This window comes from Mastomys coucha, chromosome X (assembly GCF_008632895.1).
Source record: "Mastomys coucha isolate ucsf_1 chromosome X, UCSF_Mcou_1, whole genome shotgun sequence".
Classification (NCBI taxonomy): Eukaryota; Metazoa; Chordata; class Mammalia; order Rodentia; family Muridae; genus Mastomys; species Mastomys coucha.
In genome coordinates, this window is record NC_045030.1 from 7,693,754 (window position 1) to 7,708,314 (window position 14,561).

Below are 14,561 nucleotides of genomic sequence, written 5' to 3' on the forward strand. Positions count from 1 at the left end.
AAAAAAAAAGACTGCATCTATATCTTGGTAACTGATAGAATTAATGCTCTGCCATAATAAAACTTCAAGTTGATCATGCTCACAGGCTCAGAGTTAGCTAACTTTCTTATACAGACCAGGACCACTTGCCCAGGGAATGGTGCTGCCTATAGTGTACTAGACTCTCCCATATGAGCAATATTCTCTGGGCAAGTGGCCCTGAGCTGTATAAGAAAGTTAGCTAACCATGAATGAGCCTGTGAGCACACCAGCAAGCTGCATTCTTCTATGGTTTCTGCTTCAAATTTCTGCTTAGTTCCTCCCCCAACATCTCTTAATGATGAACAATGACTTGGAAGTGTAAGCCAAAAAAAATCCTTTCTTCCCTTAAATTACTTTTGGCCATGATATTTCTCACAGCAACAGAATGAAATGAGACCACTGGCAAAGTGACTAACAGCTAGTCAACAGTCAAGGTCAAAGCTGGCTGGAGAGGGGCTTCAACTACCCAGACTAGGCAGTACACAAACAGCATATGATCAATTCCCTGATTGGGTCAGGGCAGCAGGCATAGAGCATGTGGGCCGTTCCTTGGTACAGCTCATGATAGCCCATAGAATTAACCAATCTCAGGAGAGATTTCCTTAGCCTTTCTCCAGTTTCTGCTTTCGCTCTATAGAAACTCTAGAAAAGAGGAATTTAACAAATTTCCCTCACTCTTGTAAGCCTCTCCCAGTTCTGTGGAGTTCCTCTCAATTTTCCTTAAAAATTTTCCCTTCTTATTTTCTTGCTCTTCTGTAACAATTCAGAATAAAGCCTGCATCTGCTTTACAGATCCTCACCAGTGTCTATGTCATTAAGATTCCTTGGCTTGTGACAACGAACTTTGAGCTACTCTCCCAGGTCAGTCTGCATGTGGTTGGCGTCTTAGGTCCATGGGGCATGCTTTGCAGTGGAAGGTCCCATCACACCAAAAATCCCTGCAAAGGGGGAGTTTTATTTTGCCCTTCAACTGTGGTCACTTCGAAACCAATGGGCAGAAATACCACAGAAACTTAGCCTGTCTCCTCTGCTGACGGAGCTTCCTTTAGAAGACATGCAAGGGGGAAAACTGGGTCTCACACCTCTCATCATTCTCTTCCTCTGTCCTGCTGCCCAGTGAATCGTGACCTAAAGCCAGAAAGGAACACAGAAGGGCCCTTCTATGTTTTTTAAAAATGAAGATGAAGTGTTGTGTGACTTTCGTGTGTGTGTGTGTCTATTCACTACAGATAATGTTAATCCCATTGAATGAGAGAAAAGACCACCAACTCAAATAATTTTAGTTGAATTAAGCAAGCTTTATTTTCTGTCAGACAGGGCTCTTTCCCTAAAGCAAGATTTGAGACAACAGCCATGAACACAGGAGTCAGTGTAGTTTATACAGCTTTAAAAACTGCAAGACTAGGAGGTTTCCAAGGGTTGAGGGATATTTTTTGGTTATGTAGGAATTTGAATGAACATTTTAAAATTATTTGGAAGAACATCTTATCAGAGTGGAGGTCAGAATATAGGGTATGGAACATGTCAAATTCTAAAAAATGGGTCAAGATACTGTCAAATTTAAGTTTGACAGAAAACAGGAATGAACTTATTTTGACCTTGTAAGAAGATGGCTTCTAATCTTAAGATTCAGTCAGGTTGGTCCATCAACAGGGCACAGGTAACCGACAAGGGCTACTTGTTCTTCAATGTCCCCTTCCCTTTCCCCCGGGGAGAAACAGTTCCACAGATGGCAAGGGTCTTCATCAGTGAGCCTTCATCAGTGAACAATGCTAGAGTTGTTGACCCATGAGTTTGATGAAGCCAAAAGGTAAGGGAAACTTGATTAGCCACCAACAAGGGCTGTGAGTGTAACTGGGCCCACTTTTTAAGCCATATTTCAACCTCTGGTTTGCTGAAGAGGGGAGGGAAAGGGCACAGAGACTTCACTGGGATGTTTGAAGTGAAGGTACAAGTGGATGCAGTGGGGGTCAGGGTTTGGTTGGTTCTTTCAAGGGGTTCTAGGCTCTGTGTTGAGGATAAGAAAGCTAACGCAGACACATAGATAGTAGTAGAAGCAGGCATGGTTTATTCAATTCAACAGTTAAGAGGATTAGAGTTGGGTTTTGGGCACCCATGCCTGGCATATCACAATGGTCTGTAACCCTAGCTCCAGGGGACCAGATGCCTCTGGCCTCCTCAGGCATCTGCACTCACACACACATGCCCATATGTGGACACATGCACCTACACATAACTAAAAATGATGAAAATATAAGTCAAAAAAGACACGTTTGAGGGGAGAAGCAAGAGCAGGAGAACATTTAGAAGCACAAATGACCAACGCTGTACCAGGATGGGTCTTTTATGATATGTAGCGGGGGCTTTGGAGCTTCTTTGTGTAATGTTGGCTTTCTTGGCCATGCTCTGTTATATGTGATTCTACTCACAACTTAATGGATCACCTGTCTCTCATTATCATCTTCAGACACTCTGTACCTCCTGCTCCTATGGCTCCAGGCAGTTCTAGTGTAAGCCCCTGTCGAGCCTTAGCTTACCGGAGACCCCCTGAGTGAATCACATGGAGCCTGATCGATGCAAAGAGCTTGAGGATTTTTATTCCAGTGCACTGGAGCCATCCCTGACCCTAAGGAGCCGTGGCAACCACACACAGCTTATTCAATGAGCTTTTATACAATTTTAAGGACAGCAGCCATTAGACACAATGTGATTGGTAGAACAGTGTGACTTTTTAAACTGATTGCTCTTTAGGAAATGAGATGGCAAGGACTTCCCTTGTCTGAAGGTGGGCAAAGGTCCACCCTGCGGAATGTGTCCCCACCCGCAGGTTATTTCTCACCCTGTGATCTGAGGAATGTTAATTAGCCATTCCCTTTACAAAGTTCCTGAGCTTGTCTTATTAAGGAAACTCCTGGCCTCCCAGTGTTTTTCTGAGATGCCCCTGTTTAGGATCTTACACTAGCAGGCCTCTTAGCTATGAGTCGGGGTATATGTGGTGCGGGGAGCAGGGTGGTTCCAGGGTTGGAGAGTTTGCTTACTAGCAGTCTTTCTCTAATGCTAATCTTGTATGGTTTCTGTTTGGCCTTAAGATCTCACACCAGCTCTACCTTCCTGCTCCACAAGGACCTTTGCAACCCTTGTGGTTACTGACTGTGTCTACCACTCCTACTTAACCTAGGGATAAGGACTTCATGTGGGATGGGGGGATGCTTCCTTCACCTATGTTACTTCCACCCATCCCATCCCATTCATTCCTTCCTGTGGTGGTTTGATTAGGAATAGGGGCCCTCATAGGCTCATGTATTTGAATGCTTGTCCTATAGGGAGTGGCACTATAGGAAGTGTGACCTTGTTGGAGTAGTTGTAGTTTGTTGAAGGAAGTTGTCTCTGGGAGTGGGTTTTGAGGTCTCTTGCACTCAAGCTATACCCAGTGTGGCACACAGTCTTTCCCAGCTGCTTTTGAATGTAGAATTCTCGGCTCCTCCAGCACCATGTCTGTCTGGATGCTGCCAGGCTTCCTGCCATGATGATAATGGATTAAACCTCTGAAACTGTAAGCCAGCCCAATTAAATGTTTGCCTTTATAAGAGCTGCCTTGGCCATGGTGGCTCTTCACAGCAACGAAACCCTAACTAAGGCACTTCGTATCAGAGGTTAGACCAGTTCAGTCATATTTTGGCTTTCAAGGTCCAAATGTAAGAAAACAATAATTCCCCAGGGTATTGTGGCCTTGATGGCTGAATTCACAAACAGAGCCCTTATTATGGGAAGGGAATGTCAAATTTCCACTCAACAGAGTCAGAATTTGGCATGTTTTCATGGATGTCTCACAAGGGAGCAGCAGCCAACCTCCACCCCCACTCAGGCCTGGAGGAGCTGCTTGGACTGGGGGCATGTAGGACAGCTGAACTGTGGCTGAGGGGCCAGAGAAACATGTCCCTGCTCTCTGTCCAGGAATCAGTCTCTGCAACCTCCCAAGCAGAGGAATCTCCCATACTCACTTGTTAAAATGCAATGAGTCTGGGGGCCTGAGTTTCTGCATTCCTAACCAGTTCCCCGGCACTGCTACAGCTATCACCTCTGCTGCATCCACAAACCAAACAGAGCAGCAAGAGCTTATATCCTCGCCTGATGGGATTGTAAAACCTCAGATTCTGAACATGACACGGGACTTAATGGCCTTAGGCCAAGCATGGCTGCAAGCCCCAACACCAAAGCCTCTTGCCTGCTGGGAAGGGCCTCTGCCACCTTCTGTTCGGGGATCATCCGCCTTTCCAAAGAGATGAAATCAGCAGTCTGCAATTTGGGCAAAACACGGTTATGTTAAACTGCCTGGTCCCCACTTGAGCCCTTTAAAGTTACATAATGTGTCCTTGTTGCAAAGACCTATAATATCATTTGGTAGTGGGAAGCCGATTTCGGACTGCTTATTGCTGATGGGTGGGTCTAGGGCTGGGGTCAGGGAACTGGGCAGAATGTGGGAAGGGTTTAAAGCAAAAAGGGGGCCTGGCAGATGGAGAGGGCAGGAAGGCTCCTGTGGCCAAGGCTTGGGGATAAAACCGATTGGTGTGTCAGCAAAATCTGCCATTGGCTTTGGCGATTCAAAAGGCAGACACGTTTGCTCATCTCTGCTAATCCTCATCTGATACCAAGGCTTTTCCAGCTACTATCTTTCGAGAAAGAAAAATCTCGCAGCAGACCTTATGCATGCACAAAGCTGCATGCACAGTCCTTGCCCTTTGCTCCTGTGTGCCCCCTGCTCCAGCCTTTATTTCTTATTGCACCATTTCTTGAGAGATGGAGGGGCTGGGGGCGCTATGGGCAGACCCCCAGGATGGTAAGCAATATTTGGAGATGGGCCATTAAGGGTTTTTCTGCAGAGGCTTTCCACCATCTATTTTCTTACTGAATCCTGAGTGATACCTGGGTTGTTGATTAAGGGTTTCCAAATGGATGGATGTAGTGAAATTGGAGTGATCCCAACACTAGGATCCTTGGGGGAGGAATGAACCAATGAAGGGGAAATGGTTGGGTATAGCCAAGGAAATGTGGAGGTGTGGGCAGAGTTCCCAAGGGACCCCTCTTGGGTAGCCTACGACCTGCTGACCTGCCCTTTCTCCCCTCAGGTCCTACAGCTGAGTGGCTCTAAGCCACCAGGTTCAAGGAAGGCCAAGGGATGCTGATCCTGCTTCTTCATGGTGAGTCCTGGGCCAGAGGCGCTGGGATGGGAAGGTATGCAGCGGTCACAGGGCTCGTGCCTAAAGAGTATGGGCTCTAAGCAGTTTCAGTTACAGCTGCATCTCTGGATACTCTTTCTGATTAGATTTCCCTGCTGTGTGAGTGTGGGGAAAGGCTAGAAAATGAGAAACAAGTAAGTGGTAACTGTGACATTATAGATGTTTAAGTATTTTTATTGTATTTTTTCAAACTTTGTGCACATATGTGAATGTATGTATATTGAAACAGCATCTCATATAGTGCAGACTAACCTCGAACTTATTATGTGTCCAAGGCTCACCTTGAATTTGCGGTGCTCCTCTTCCCTCAGCCTCCCAAGTGTGGGAATTAACTGCTTGAAGTTATGGTGATATATGTAATGATCTTTATATATGCTACCTGTTACAGAATATTTTATCAGATGATTCTCAAATACTAGTAACAGTGTTTTGTGTTCTTATTTTCCTTATGTCACTGTGATAAAAACAGGTAGACAGAAAACAACAAAGGGGAAGAAGGGATTTATTCATTTCACAGCTCTGGGTCATGGTATACATTCAGAAAAGTCAAGGCAAGCTTGAGTCAGGAACTTGAAGGAAGGCTGCTTGCTAATCCATACAGGGTTACCTTTCACCTAGGAACTCATAGCCAAAGAACAGCAGGAACTGTGAAAGGATGCTGCTTGCTGGCTTGTTGGCTGTCTTCTGTTTAGCTAGATTTCTTATCCAGCCCAGAACCACCTGCCTAGGGATGGTGTTCTCTATAGTGTGCACTCCTACAATCAATTAATAATCAAGACAAACCCTTACAGATATGCTCACGGGCCAATCCATTCTAGGGATTTCTTCAATTGAGGCTCCCTTCCAAGTTGACTATAGGTTGTGCCAAGTTGACCATGAAAGCTAACCAGAACATTCTATGTTCCATCTCTTTAAAAAAGTAGGAAATGCTCTGTTCCATCAAATAATCAATAGTGTTCAGTGCACACAAGGGAAGCTATAGAGGTAGAATAACCACATGGCTTTTGTCTTTGAGAAACCTACATGCCTTAATGGAGAGCCAGTAAATAAGAAAGCAAAACTAAAACCAAATAACATCAAGGGGTCATAGGTCACATCATGATAAATAAGATATGACTTCCTGCTCAAGGAGCCTCCAAAGGACAGAGGTTGACATTTATATAGTGACTAACAGCCAGCACCTTGCCATTTCTCCTCCTTAGAAAGGAGAAGATTGACTGAGTCATGGGGACAGAATGTTTGCTTCCAAAAGCCAATATTATTTTCAATGCATACCCAAAGCTCTGCTGCCACTCATAAAGTCCAGACCATATTCAGAGCCTGCATGCTGCAGATCGGAGCTGTCTCTGCTACAGAACCCTGAAAGACATCCAGACTGCTTGTGACAGTTTGGCAAGCTCAGTGATGACATCATTTACTAACAATAGACACACATTCCCTAGTGCTTTCATTTAAAACACACTCCAGCAGCACGGAGACTATTTCTCTGATGATAAGTTTCAAGCAATGGGAACAACTTGTTCCCAAGAAGCAGGCAGGGATAGCGATCTGTCTCCATGGCTAGGGGGAACAAAAAGACTGAGAGAAGGAGAAGTGGCTCAGAACAAGAAGTGGCTCAGATCAAGGGAAATGTGAAGCAAGACTGAATGAAGCAGAAACAGTTTTCCTGGGGACATGCTGGAAGTGCTTCTCACAGGCAGATAAGTACAGACATTCCCATATCCCCCTCCGGGGGTACCAAGCTCCTAGCTCCCTGTTGTTTGCAGGAGCATATTTAAATTCTAGAACTTACTTTCTAGAGTCCTGCTTGCTCCACACTGAGTCATTAGAGAGATCACTGACCACTTCTCTGTCAGAATCTAAGAGGTGGTAGGTGTCTAATAATGGCTTGTTGATTGAAAGCATGGAGCAGCCCGGAGTAAGAAGACCCCTTTCCTCTGCTGGATGCCCTCATTCACACTCGTTATTAGAGGGCTCTGTCCAGAAGGATTAGGAAAGTAAGATCACAAGGCGCTAGTCTCAGACCCACAACAAGAGCCAAAATGTGAAAGTCTGACAACCATCAAGCTTTGATGAGAATGTAAAACAACTGGAATGTTCATGTATCTTTGGCAGTAGTATAAAATGGTTGTACTATTTTGGAGAACAATTTTGTGGAAAGGCAAATATGGCCCAAGCAGTCCTACTCTTAGATAAATAAGAAATGCATGTATACACACACACACACACACACACACACACACACACACACACACACACGCACGCACAGAGAGAGGGGGGAGGGGAAGGAAGGAAGGGAGTTTCCATTGTTCATCACGGCAGGGAAGGAATGGTGGGATAAAGCAGCCAGGAAACAGGAAAGGGGGAATACAGGAAGGGATGGGGCATGATAACCCCCCCCTCATACACAAGGACTCATTCAATTGGGCCTAGATTCTCCAGTTAGACATCACTTCCTCAGCTTACACTCAAAATAACTCCAGCACTCAATACCTGTATCTACCAGAGCCATCTCATATTCAGACCATAGCACAGGTAGAGGAATATGTTCATCAAAGTACCACTGTTGTTTATCACAGGCTAGTGGATACAACTCAATGTGGAAGAACCCCATAAACATACTGTTGAGTGAAAGAACCATTCACTACCATTTCTATAAAATCCTACAAAGACAAACCTCAGTTCAGAAAGCAGCTTTGTGGTCTGCAGAGAGGACATGTGCCAAAGGAACAAGAAAGAACTTTCTGGAGATTCGATGAGAAATGCTCTCAGTTGATTGATATGATAGGTATAAATATTTGTTCTACTTACTGAACTGCACTTTAAAAGAGGTACTTTTTTTGTGTACCATTGCACCTGTTTTTACATGATGCTGAAGCCAAGACTTTATGCTTACTAGACACTCCACCAACTGAGCTGCAGCCAGTTACCAAAATGAGTACATTTTATTGAAGGCAATCTTAATTGTTTCTTAAGCAACTAAGCTTACAAGAAGAAAGCAGGAGTTTAGGGAGAAAACTGGACTCCAGGGGGAATTCTCTCACAGTAGAGGCAGATACTGTGGCATGTTAAGCAACACATGTAAGAGATTCACTGATGCTATTATATGTACCAGTAGTTCTTGATTTTGAGTGAAAAGCAGTATGTTCTTTGTGTGGATACATTGTTTGCTCATGTATGCATTTCCTTATTGTTAGGAATTTAAATTGATTCCTGTTAGGGGCATGTTTTTGGTTGCTAATTCAGGTTATGGCTTTGGAGGTCAAAGAATATGGCATCAGTATGTACTCATTCTTGGTGAGGGTCTCATAGTAGATGAATATGCAATAGGAATAAAATATATAGTGAGTCAGGAAGCAAGAAATATTCTGAAGAGGTGTCAGGCTTGCCAATAACAATCTACTCTTGTGGGACTTCCTGAGAGAATAAGAAATACATTAATCTCTTTTAAGAGCAGTGCCTTCAATGACATTACTTACACTAAGTTCCAGTTCTTGAAGGGAACTGAGCTGGACATGCTAGCACATACCTACAAACCCAGCCCTCAGAAGGTAGAGGCAGGAGCATGGGGATCAGGAGTTTAAGGCTATCCTAGGCTATGATAAAGAAGTCAAAGTCAGCCTGGGCTACAAGAAACTTGGTCTCAAAAATAACCAGAAAGGAAAACAAGTGGGGATAGGTGGGTTTGGAAGGGACTGATGAGATGGCTCAGTGGTTAAAAGTACCAGCTGCTCTAGCAGAGAACTGGAGTTTGATTCCCAGCACCCATGTGTAGGCTTACAACGACTATAATTCCAGTTCCAGGAGATCTGACTCCCTCTTCTAGCCTACACAGGCACTACACAAACATAGTGTACAGACATGCAGGCAAAAACACCCATACACACAAAATAAAAATAATAAAAGAGAAAGAAAAAGTCCAGCACCCACCATCACCACATTGATTTTTTTCTTTCCTTTTTTTTTTTCAAGACAGAGTTTTATAGGGCTGTATAGCCCTGGCTGTCCTAGAACTCTGTAGACCAGGCTGGCCTTGAACTCAGAACTGCCTGCCTCTGCCTCCAAAGTGCTGGGATTAAAGGCATGTGCCACCACCACTTGGCTCTTTTTCTTTCCTATTTCTAGTCTTACAAGTCTTTTGGTACTGAATCAGCTTCATATGTTTTGAGTGGATTTGTTGTATTATAAGGTTCTCCAGCTTGTTTTATTTTTAATAAAAGATTTATGCATTTGTTTATTTATTTCAACTGCTGAGCCATATCTTTGGCTCCTTCTTTTCCTTCTTGTCACAATAGGTACCTGCATGGAGTAAGAAGCAAGTTCTGGGGTCACCTGAGGCCATAGGCCATGGCACGGCACTCCCTCATACATTTCTGTCTCCCCATTAGTTCTGTTTTGAAAACCTAGCACTGGGCTTGGCTGGAGGAACAACTGGGGCAGCATTTGCCAGGAGTGGGAAGAGAATGATTTCTAGAGCCAAAGTGGCTAACTAGATTCTGTTGAAACCAGAAAACAGACCACATTTTCCCATACTATTTTAGTTTTGTGAGGCACAAGTCTTTTTCAAACAATGAGAATACAAAAATATTCCAAGCTCAACCTGTGGTTGGAAACTCCATGAGTAACCATTCCCCTAACAAACCTCAGGGGGGAAAACACATGTTTGCAGAGCCTAGTGCCTCCAGAGAGAGGCTCCCCAGCTGGTCCATATTAAAATGCCATTCTGTGGGGTGCCTGGGGCTGGTCAGCAATGTTTCCCTGCAGCTTGGAGCTGGCACATCCATCTCTCCAGGCCACAGACTGACAGTTTGTTTCTGGTGTTTGCCAGATTTAGGGACACCTCGTAACTTTTTTTTTTTTTTAATAAATTGATGTAAAATTCACATAAAATGTACTACCCTTTCACATGTGACATTTAGGATAATTAACAATGTTGTGCAACTGTCACTCTTATCTAGTCCCGACAAGCTTGCCCCTCTTTTCAGCTCCTGGCAACCTCTAGACTGAGGTCTTTATGGATTTTCCTGTTGCAGACATTTCCTGTAAATGGAAATAATATGATATGTGGCCTTGTGACTACCTCATTTCCCCAAGTATAATTTGTTTTGCAGTTTTGGGGATTGAAGCTAGGGCCTCACACATCCTATGTAAATCCTCTATCACTAAGCTATATCCCAGACTTCTTTTATTTATTTATTTATTTTTGAGATGGGGTCTCTCTAAATAGTCCTGGTTGTCCTAGAGCTCACTATGTAGACCAGCAGGCTGGATTAGAATTCACAGAGATTTGCCTGCCTCTGCCTCCTGAGTACTGGGATTAAAGGTATAAGCCACCATGCCAGGAAACCCCCTCCCCACTTTTTGAAATAGGGCCTCACTATCATGTACAGGCTGGCCTTGAATTTGTGGTCCTCCTTTCTAAGTAACTGAGATTACTGACCTGTGTTATGAAGCTCAGCTTTGCACATTTTAGAAATTGCCCCTTCGTCTACATTTTGGCATGTGCTTGTAATATTCTTTCTTTCTTTCTTTCTCTTTTTTTTTTTTTTTTTTTTTTTTTTTTGAGACAGGATTTCTCTATATAGCCCTGGCTGTCCTGGAACTCACTCTGTAGACCAGGCTGGCCTCAAACTCAGAAATCCATCTGCCTCTGCCTCCCAAGTGCTGGGATTAAAGGCATGTGCCACCACTGCCTGGGTGTGATGTTCTTTTTAAGGTGGGCTATTCCAGTGTACACATTTGCATATCCATCAGTTAGTTCATAGCCATTAGTTGTTTCCACTTTTTGGTTATTGCTCACAATGTTGCCATAGATGTTTATGCATATAGGTTCTCTCTCTCTCTCTCTCTCTCTCTCTCTCTCTCTCTCTCTCTCTCTCTCTCTCTCTCTCTTTTTCCAGACAAAGTTTCTCTATGTAATAGACCTGACTGTCCTGGTACTCACTCTGTAGGCAAGGCTGGCTTTGAACTCACAGAAATCTGCTTGGCTCTGCCTCCTAAATGCTGGGATTAAAAGCGTGTGCCACATTCCTTTGGTTATATACCTAAGAGAGACATTGCTAGGCCAGTCAGCTATTCCATGCTACACACCTTACCACTGTCTACCTCTTTAGAGATAAGGTCTTACTGTGGAGGTCAGGCTGGCCTTGAAATTGTGATCCTCCTGCTTCAGCCTCCTGAGGGCTAGGATTACAGGTATGCATCCCAGCACCTAGTTTACCACATTTTGCACAACAAAGATGGATCCCACTTTGACAAACTTGGTTCATACTCTTGTTTTAAGCTTCACATTGGAATCACCTGTGGAGTTGTATTTGGGGTGTGTGTGTGTATGCCAAAGAATAACCTTGATCTTAGGTGTTATCCTCTGGAGCTGTGCAGTCCTTACTTTTTGAGACAGAGTCTCTCACCCACCTGCCATTTGCCACGTAAGGTAGTCTGGCTGGCAGGGAGCCCCAGGGATCAGCCTTCCTAGTTTTGCAGTTAGAGTCCCACTACTCTCTCTTCTTTATGTAGGTTCTGGGGGTGGGACTCAGATCCTTTACAGCACTTTATAGACTAAACTATCACCCCAGCCCCACCTGTGGACCTTAAAAATATCAAGGTTCAGGCAAGGTACGTGCCTGTAATCCCAGTAGTTGGCAGGTGGAGACTGGAAGGTCACAAATTCAAGGCTAGCATGCGTTACATTGCATTCCAGGTCAGCCTGAGATACATAACAAGACCTTGTCTGAAAAACAAAATGAGAAACCAAACCCCATGTACACACAAAAAAGCAAGCAAACAACAATAAAACAAGGGCTGTGGATGGAGCTTCTAAGAGGCAGAGTGCTTTCCTGGTATGCACAAGGCCTTGGGTTCCATGCCCGGCATAGACAACTATGCAGATAAATAAGCAATAGAAAAGCAGATGTATGTTGGAGCCCATCCATGTTTCAAGTGGTTTAGGCATTATGAGCTCTCCATGGAACTCTAGTGTGCAGCCCTGGCTTGATTATCTTGGATCCTTTGCATAGTACTCCACAGTGATACTCTCCATAGTGATAGCTTCAATATTCTGATACCTGATGTGTCAATCAACTTTCCATTGCTGTGGCAGAAATATCTGAGCTAAATGACTTGCTAAGGAGGAGAGAGTCAGACTATTTGTCTCATACCTTCAGGCTTCAGCCTGTGATGAGCCAACTATCTTGCTCTAGGGCTTGAGGTAAGGCAGAATACCATGGTGAGGAAAACACAGTGTAAAGCTCCTTATTTCATAGCAGCCAGGAGGCAGTATGTGTATGAGTGTGCTGAAGACCTAACATCCGTTCACAATGGCACATGCCCAGGAACCTGACTGCCTTTCACTAGGTCCTGTCTCTGAAAGGTTCCATCACTTCCAAATAGTGCCACAGGCAGGGGACCAACCCTTCAACACATGAGATTCTAGGGAATATTTAATGTAAACAGAACACCTGGTGTTTTGCTTCCTATTCTGGGACATATTTCCAGTTGGCTTTGAGGGATTTGTCCCTTGATGAGCTTTAATCCTGTGACAAGTGGCTAGTGGAGGTCACTTCTGGTTTGGTCTACTGCTTTCACAGCTGTCCCAAGCAGTACAGTTCACCTGTTCCTCATAGCTGCCCACACAACCCAGGCAGAGGAACTGAGTGACAGGGATGTTCTGTCTGAGGCTTAAAAAAAAGAAAGCAGCGTGAGGACTCACGGAGACCAAAGTGACAGTTGCAGAGCCTGCATGGGTCTCTGTAGGCCCTCTGCATACATTCTGTCCTCGGTTTGGCTTGGGGTTTTGTGAGACTCCTAACACTGGGAAGGTGGCTGACTCTGACTCTTTTGCATGCACTTGGGACCCTTTTCCTCCTCCTGGGTTGCCTTATCCAGCCTTGATATGAAGGTTTGTGCCTGGTCTTATTGCATCTTGTTATGCCCTGTCCAGTTGATATCTCTGGGAGGCCTGCACTTTTATGGGGGCAGATGGGAAGGGAAAAGAGAAGACTTGGAGGAGTGGAGGGAGGGGACACTGCAGTTGGGATGTATTGTATGAGAGAAGAATAAATAAAAATGTAAAAAAAGAAAGATGGGAGCAGAATGAGAAGGTGGGGATGAAAATTAGCCTGGGAAGAGTCTACGGAACTCTGTCTGCGAGAATTGGGACAGAAGGACATGTCCTCAGGGAGAGGATTTGACCATGGAATGTTTTGGAAAGGCTTACCTCTGAATATGCCAGGCCCTTCTTAAGCATTTCTTGTCTTCCCCTTCCTATTCCTTAGACTGAAGGGGGAGGCAGGAAACCCTTCCTTGATTTGCAGATGGATCCATCCCCAAAATACTGCCATGAGAGGAGATATTACTAAGCAACTGACAGATGGATTGACTTTCTTTTCTCACAAACTAACCTTGATTTTAATTGGGCAAATAGGCTCTTCTGGCCAAGGTTTTCCCATGGAACTCAGCTCAGGCCAGCCAAGGAGATTTGTTGTTGAAATCACCACTGCTGATTTTGAGAAAGACCACGCCCTCCACGTGGCCATGGAAAAGTCAGAACTGTCCGGATTTCTCAATTCACTCTTACAGATTTTCTGTCAAGGAAGGTTCCTTTTGGTTCTGAATGCAGGTCACTTTCATGAGCAAGGTGAAGTGTTCACAGTTCTTCTGGGGGAAAGGGGAGGGGCCACAAGGCTCATACTACGAAAATGAAGGGGGCTGGTTGTGCTAGCTTTCCATTTCTGAACCAAAGATCCAAGGTATACAGCTTAGAAGGAGGAAAGGTTTATTTAGACTTATCATTTCACAGGTTTCCAGCCATGCTTACTTGCCTCTGTTGCTTTAGGCTTAAAATGGCACAGTATATCATGTGGGTGGTGGAGGCAGAAGAGCGATCAATTTCATAATAAAGGGGCAAGAAATGCTGAGCCTGGGATGCCAATAGGCCCTTCAAAGACACCCCTCCCTCCAAAGACCTACTTCACTAAGTTTTATTTCTAAAAGGTTCCTCCTTCTAATGGTTCCAGAGGTTTTGGACCAAGTTTTAGTACATGGGCCTTTGGAAAGACATTTCAAAGCCAAACTATAACACCTGTGTTAGGCTGCTACTTAAGACTCTTACCAGGACTGGCCAGATGGCTCAGTGGGTAAAGATGTTGGCCTCCAAGCCTGACCATGTGAGTTCATTTCTTAGAATCCACATGGTACAAGAAGAGATCTGACTCCCACAAGTTGTCATCTGACCTCCATATGCATACTGTGGCACATACCTGTACACACACACACACACACAGAGGGAGGGGGGAGAGAGAGAGG

At 44.5% G+C, this 14,561-nt stretch overlaps 1 protein-coding gene across 1 annotated transcript in view; it reads left to right on the forward strand.

Annotated features, from left to right (window-relative positions):
* Nyx (nyctalopin) overlaps nucleotides 1-14,561 on the forward strand; it is a 32,527-nt gene that overhangs the window by 4,227 nt on the left and 13,739 nt on the right. The window contains exon 2 of the mRNA XM_031372083.1: nucleotides 5,148-5,219. Coding sequence (XP_031227943.1) covers nucleotides 5,198-5,219 — 22 coding nt within the window. The 5' untranslated portion in view covers nucleotides 5,148-5,197. The remainder of the gene's footprint in view (nucleotides 1-5,147; nucleotides 5,220-14,561) is intronic.